At 36.4% G+C, this 7,314-nt stretch overlaps 1 protein-coding gene and 1 non-coding gene across 2 annotated transcripts; both read left to right on the top strand.

Moving 5' to 3' along the window:
• The first annotated feature begins 750 nt into the window (after positions 1-750).
• Positions 751-857, top strand: LOC146899946 (small nucleolar RNA R71). The gene has a single exon (XR_015024347.1). It is a non-coding gene; the product is annotated as a small nucleolar RNA R71 (small nucleolar RNA).
• Positions 858-5,616: 4,759 nt separating this feature from the next.
• LOC146899945 (uncharacterized) lies at positions 5,617-6,111 on the top strand. The gene has a single exon (XM_085736885.1). The coding sequence runs from the start codon at positions 5,617-5,619 to the stop codon at positions 6,109-6,111; it is 495 nt and encodes a 164-aa protein (XP_085593011.1).
• The last annotated feature ends 1,203 nt before the right edge of the window (positions 6,112-7,314 follow it).

The raw sequence follows: 7,314 nt of genomic DNA, 5'->3' as shown, positions 1-7,314 counted from the left end.
GGGTTGGTTTCGGTTTGGTCTAGGAGGACTTCGGAGGATTGTGAGGAAGTAGCCACCTGTTGGGGTACTTGAGAAGTCTGAGTCTCATGCATCTTACTGTGAGTAACTATGGAGTCTTCTTTTGATGTAAGTTTGGCAATAGAGTCCTTCAAAAATTCAGTTTGATTTTCAAGCTCTTGGAGCTGCTCGGATTGATTTATACAAAAATTTTCTAAAAAAAGTTCCAAGCTGGATTTTTGAGGGACTCTTTGGTTGTTTGCATAACTGGGTGGTGTTGTTTGTTGTCCAAAAAGATTTTGAGGGGTTTGAAAAAAAATTTGGTTGTTTCTAAACCCTTGATTATATTGAGCATGGTTTACTTGCTCAGGACTTCTAACAACACTACCTAGTTCGCAATCAATGCCAAAATGGCCAAATACACCACAAATTTCACAAGAAGGAGATGCAGAACAAGAAGAGATGACACTAACATTTATTTTTTTAAATTTTTGGGTTAATGCATCAATCTTAACGGCAAGGTGATCATAGTTAGAGATTTCATACATACCTGCCTCCTTTTTGGAGGGTGAAGAATTAGTGATGGCTCTCTCGTCGGTCCACTTGTAATGATTTTGAGCCATGTCTTCAATCAAGGCGTATGCTTCTGTGTAATTCTTGTTCATTAAAGCTCCACCTGCAGCTGCATCAACATAAATTTTTGTGGTATACAAAAGACCATTATAAAAAATGTGAATAATAAGCCAATTCTTTAAACCATGATGGGGACAAAGTCTAAGCATTTCTTTGAAACGCTCCCATGCATCGTAAAGAGATTCTCCATCTTTTTGAGTGAATTGTGTGATTTGAATCCTTAATTGGATGCTTTTAGAATAGGGAAAGAATCGGGCAAGAAAAACTTGCTTCATTTGTTGCCATGAAAAGATAGAACCAATTTCCAATGAATGAAACCAAGCACTAGCTTTACCCCCTAAGGAGAAAGGAAAGAGGTGCAGCCTTACGGCCTCTTGGTTTGCATTCAAGGTTTCACTGAGTCTTAAAAAGGTTGAAATATGAAAATTCGGATCCTCAGTGGGTGATCCGAAAAATTGATTTTGCTGCACTAGGTGAACAAGTGCAGGTTCTATTTCAAAATTATCCTTAACCGTTGGGTACACAATAGCATCATATGACTCATTTGAAGATGGGATTGCATACTCTATGAGAGAGCGTTCCTTAGTCATATTGTTATTATCTTCCCAAGAAGTTAAATGAAAAAGAAGAAATAGAAAAATATATATATATATATATATATATATATATATATATATATATATATTTTTTGGATAGAACTATAGAAAGAAAAAAAATATAAAATAAAATAGAATAAAATAAAGCAAAAGATTTTTTTTCTTTTTTTTATGGAGAGAGAGATTTTTTTTTTCTAAAGTAAAATAATAATAAAAGAGGAAATAATATATTATATATATATATGTTTTTTTTTTTTAGAAAGAAATATAAAAAGCAAAATAAAATAGGATAAAATAACGAAAAAGATTTTTTTTTTTTTTGGTCTAATCGTTAAAAAAAAGTTAACCAAATTGCAATAACTCCCCGGCAACGGCGCCAAAAACTTGATAGAGCCAAACCGCAAGTGCACGGTCTATCGAAGTAATAGTAGTAAAAGAGTATCGTTCCGCTAGGGAGTTATGAATTCGATTAACTTTTTAGAGAATGATTAGAAAAGAAGAAAGATTATAAAAAGGGAGGTTTAGTTGCTGAAGGTAAATAACAATAATAATAATAATAAAAGAGCCTTGGGATTATTGGTTCATCATAACAACGAATCTTTTCACAAGCAAGCCTTAAACTTATAATTATGCGTTAATCCTAATTTCTATGGACAAGTTTCTCTTTAGCATATCACAGCTTCTCTCGAAGTCAGTGAGTGTATCCCTCCAACAACCACACCTATTCTCATGGGTGATTGCCTTTGGGACCCTTGAAGATCGAAACTTTATGTGTCCCAAGGTTTTGCTAGACTATTCTCATGTTTTGCAAACCTTGTCTAAATTCACTTGTTCGGATATCAAAGCTCCGCGTTCGCTTTATGAATTGATATCTGTGATGATGAATTAACCATTATCAAACCCTCCGCGTTCGCTTCCACAGTTTGATAATAATTAATTCATGTTAAAACAGTGAATTTAGATTAGGAATTAAGGTAACATATAATTAGGGTTTAAGGCTTGGCTTGATCCGGATTACGTCATTAGACTTATCCAACAATCCCAAGACAAAGAAGAGTCTACTCACTAACGTTCATTGTAGACATGGGGGAAGAAGAGAGAAAACAATAAAGTAAAAGAACAATAATATAAAAGTGAACTTTTATTCCAAGAACAAAAGATGAATGTTTATGATGGAGAGCTACTCTATTTATAGCTTTACAATTGACTTAAAATCTAAGCAACTATAAGGGCTATTCGGTAAAACTACAACAGGGTAACTTGGGCCTAAAGCAAAAGCAGCAAAAGTTATCCAGAGAGGTGGCACGGCCGTGCCAACCTTAGCACGGGCCGTGCCAAGCTTCTGACTTGGGGGCTCTATATTTTTGTTCCGAATCTTTCGTATTTTTGCTCCAAATCAGCTCCAGACTCCTTTCTTTTGCTCCAAGACACCTTCCATCATATATTCGTTCCTGAAATATAAAATATGCAATTGTAGTAAAAAGATTCAAAAAGGAAATATTATTGCAATAAAATAAATTCAAATCTAAATAAAACTAAACTAAATAATGCATAAAAATAGACTAAATATAGACTCATCACTACCCAATGTTTGAAACAATGGTGAGAGGAGTCAAAGTTAAGTTTGATGAAGATACTGTTAACAACTTGCTTGGCACAAAGGCTCCTTTAGTTTATGGTATGGAGAAAAGAAGGAATGAACTAGAAGCAATCATAACTATGGAACAAATTGGAGAATTAGAAAAGATTAAGGAGGAACTTTATGTTGAGAATACACCATGGTTAAAGAAAACCAAAGGCTTCCTACCTACAAAATTTGGCTCAAACTACATAAAGCCTTTAACTAGAGCATGGGCAACTTTCTTTGTTCATACACTCGAAAGTTGTGGGAATTCATCCGAGTTTCGGCGAGTAAAAGCTGTGGGAGTTCAAGGTATATTGAAGGGAGAAGAAATTAATTTGGGAAGACTCATTGCTAATGATTTATGGAGGATTGCTAATGACACTAAAGATACTTTCACACTTGGGAAGTGTAGCATTATTCGATCCTTATGCAAGGACACGGGGGTCGATGTGATGAAAAATGATATGGTCTTAAAGTAAGGTTCAAACATGAATGAGAGATGTATGGATAGAATAAAAAAGGAACTAGCAAAGAGAACAAGAGAGGAGAGAGTGGTGTTAGAAACATCTAATAAGGTGGACAGTGAACAAGAAGAATGAACGCAAGCTAAATATAACAACTTGACTTTTAGGATGGCAAATGCACTAATGGATATTAGCAAAGCCATTAATTATCCAACAAGTCAATTTGAAGGTGATGAAGAATTGGAAAATGCTATGAAGAAAGCAAGAGAAGGACCTTCGACATCATCTTCTTATGAGAAGTACTATATAGAGAGAAGGTTGATGGAGCGTCATTACCACCTAGAGAAGTGTGAACTAGAAGATATGCATGAAAGAGAAATAATGTAATTTGACATTAGTGCAAAAGAGGCAAATGAGCACAATACACTTCTGGATTTGCTTAGCCAAGATACCTTTGAATCTGACATTTTTCAGGAATTATCAACTGACGAGGTATGAATGATTCAAGAATGTCAAGCTAATGACTCAAAAGAAGCGCTGAATAGGAGGCTATCGACCGTCGGGACTCAGACAATAAACAAGCGCTGAATGGGAGGCAACCCATTATTTTTATTTTCTGCATTTTATTTTTGCTAAGCTGAGATGATCTGACTAATTAATTTCTTTTCTTTTTCTGTTGCTTTACTTTAAAGTATTATCTAATAAAAATTTATTTCTTTTGAATTTACATATACAACCTTTCCTTTTATGCTTAAATTTTTTTAGTCTTAGGTATTCATTCAAAGAGCATAATTTCCTTCGTAGAGGCTAGATAATCCATACATTCAAAGAGCATAATTTCCTTCGTATGCCACGGAAGGTAAATTTCTAGGGCTTGCTAGTGAAGGTACTTATAGAATCACCTACTCTTTTCCGAATAGAATAACCGGTGAGATTCAGAGCCAAATATTTCCATATCCATTCTAGGTTGTTAGATACTTAAATATTTCAAATACATATCATGAGTGTTCCATATGAATGGTATTTTTTCTTGAATTTGCGGTAGTTCTTTATGGACGATCGGTTAGGTTATATTACACACGAGGCAATTTTTTTTTGGTACCTAGAGCCTTTCAAGCCACCCTGTTATATTCTCATTATCCTTTGTGAAACCATTTTGAGCCTCCAAACAAATTTTTTTTTCTTTATTAGTGACAAATCATGTCACAGTCCTGCACTTACATGAACCCTATTTGATTTTGTTGGATATTTGTATATTGGGCTCACTTTTGCTAAAACAAATTGGCACGGTTCAGTATGCCCTGTTTATGTGCCATTATTTACGCGCGCTTTATCCATTTAAGGAATCCACACCTTTCTACTTGTTGGGCCAAGACGCGTGCTTTTTGTCCAGAATCAGTTTTGTTATTATTTCCTAAAGTAGTGAAAATATTTTAGGAAACTTTGGATGTGTTTGGATTGTTCCTAAAGATGTTCTGACATTTTAGGAGACAACATGTTTGTTCCGGATTATTGGGAAGCGGGTCCGGTATTGGATCTGCAGTGTATCTGAAGCCCAACAAATATATTCAACCCGTACTGCTTTAGTGTATTTATACAAGGACGCAAAACCTAATTTATTGATTGAAGCCGTCATTTACAGATTAGAGCTTTTAGGGTTTTGAGTTGATTGTTCATTGTGAGCCTTTTCTTGTGTCATCTTGATACATGATAAAGACTGTGTTTATTGAGTTGTAATTGTGTACACTACTCCTAAGCTTTGAAGCACGGAGGTAGTTTGTGTTTGAAGGTAACTTCATCTTTGTTTTGTAATCGTGAAATCACAAGGGTGTGTGATTGAGTGGAAGTGAGATGGGATCTCAGATATAGGAGTTCCTAGGTTGAAGTCAGTACGTGTAGGTCTTAGGTTATAAGTTGTGAACTTGGAGTTTGCTGAGAACTTAGAACAAGGACTACACTAGTGGATTTCCTTCCTGCCTTGGTAACCCCCAGAGTAGGTGTGTTTGTCACCGAACTTGGTTAACAGTTCTCTTGTGCCATTTACTTTCTTGTCTTTTACTTTTTCTTAATTCTATTTATTATTGTTAGCACAATGGTTAAACATTAAACTCAACATTCGCTTTTGTGCCTGGTGATGGAACATCGTATAGAACATCTAAAAGCTAACGCGCCAGAATTTCAATTGGCATCAGAGCAGGCATCCTGCCTATTTTAGGGTGAGCTCCAAGGAAGATACTTTCTGGCATAATGGACAAGGAAGGAGGATTTGTGAACAGACCACCTCTGTTGGATGGTTCCAACTATGAATACTGGAAATATCGCACGAGTGCCATTCCTCAAATCCATATATAGCAAGACGTGGAAAGCAGTTCTGAAGGGTTGGGAACATCCTGTGCCTCTTGACAAAGATGGGAACAAGACAGCTATTCTGAAACCAGAAGAAGAGTGGTCAATGACTGAAGATGAATTAACTCTTGGAAACTCCAAGGAATTGAATGTATTGTTCAATGGGGTAGACAGGAATATGTTCAGACTAATCAAGCAATGCACTGTGGCTAATAATGCTTGCAAAATTCTCAAAACTGCTCATGAAGAAAAATCGAAAGTGAAAAGTTCAAGACTTCAACTTCTTACTACAAAATTTGAAAATCTAAAGATGATGGAGGATGAGAACATACATGATTATTACTTGAACATTCTTGATATTGCTAACTCTTTTGACTCTCTTGGAGAGAAAATATCTGATGAAAAGTTTGTTAGAAAATTCTTAGCTCTCTACCCAAGAGATTTGATATGAAGGTGACTACTATTGAAGAAGCCCAGGTCATCTCTAGTATGAAGGTTTATGAGTTGATAGGGTCACTTCAGTACTTTGAAATAACTCTTAATAACAAAACTGATAAGAAAGGCAAAGGCATTGCATTTGTTTCAACTGTTGATAGTGAAGAGATACAAGGAAACCACGAGGATGATGAAAGCTTGTCAGAGGCTATTGTGCTTCTTGGAAGACAGTTTAAGAAAATTATGAAACAAGTTGACAGAAGGTCAAATGGTCAGAACATTTGATTCAACATCAATGAGCAACAAAATAATTTGAAGAAAACAAAAACTAATGATAAAAACAATCAATCCAAGGGTTCAGCGCCATGAATGTGAAGGATATGGCACATTAGATCAGAATGTGCCACATTTCTCAAGCGACAAAAGAAAATCTTGGCTGTCTCTTGGTCTAATGAAGATGACTCAGAAGGAGAAGTGGAGATCAGTAAATCTGCTAAGCATGACACTGCTTTGACTAGTAGAGTTATGTATGATATGAAATCTTTTTATGAAGAACTAACCTATGAAGAGTTAGCTGCCTCTAGTATATGTTCATCTATGGGATTTGCAACACCCACGCCTACCGAGCCACAAAAAAATATGCCTGCTGCTAATGTCTCTACATCTGCGGCTTCAACACCAGCTTAGAAACTACCCTGCGTGTCCTAGGAGATCCCCTAAGGGTGACTGCCTTCGCACCCAGTGTTGGAGTTAGTATCACTTGTTGATATGCACGGTGACGTGTTTTCGGATGATGTGGACCATGTAAATTCAGAATCACGGGAGGAGTTGGTGGTTCCCCGGATTCATAATGAACCTGTGACACATCCATCCTCAGCTGTTCATAATGATGAACATTCATTGACTGTTGATTTGGAGGCCTCCGGTTCTTCTACGGAGATGTCACTGGCTCAACATTATGTAGCACACGAAGACGTGCAAACCAGTCCCTAAGAGGACCCCCTTGTTGTTAGATCCATTCCAGACGACACTGCCACTTTTTTGGAAATGGAACGTCTTGCTCAGAACACCAATTGCACAGTTGAAAATACGGGGACTGATGAGAATGGTGACATAATTTAGACGATTTATGAACCTTATAGTAATCCGAATGTGCAACATGACCTGGACCTTTGCATGCGTGTTCGTGATTATGATAAAGCTAATGCTGAGATACCGT

The sequence above is a fragment of the Medicago sativa genome, chromosome 8 (assembly GCF_051527215.1).
Source record: "Medicago sativa cultivar Bolivia chromosome 8, Bolivia_mono, whole genome shotgun sequence".
Lineage (NCBI taxonomy): Eukaryota > Viridiplantae > Streptophyta > Magnoliopsida > Fabales > Fabaceae > Medicago > Medicago sativa.
Note: the sequence above shows the minus strand (reverse complement) of the source record. Positions and strands in the feature narration are given on the sequence as shown.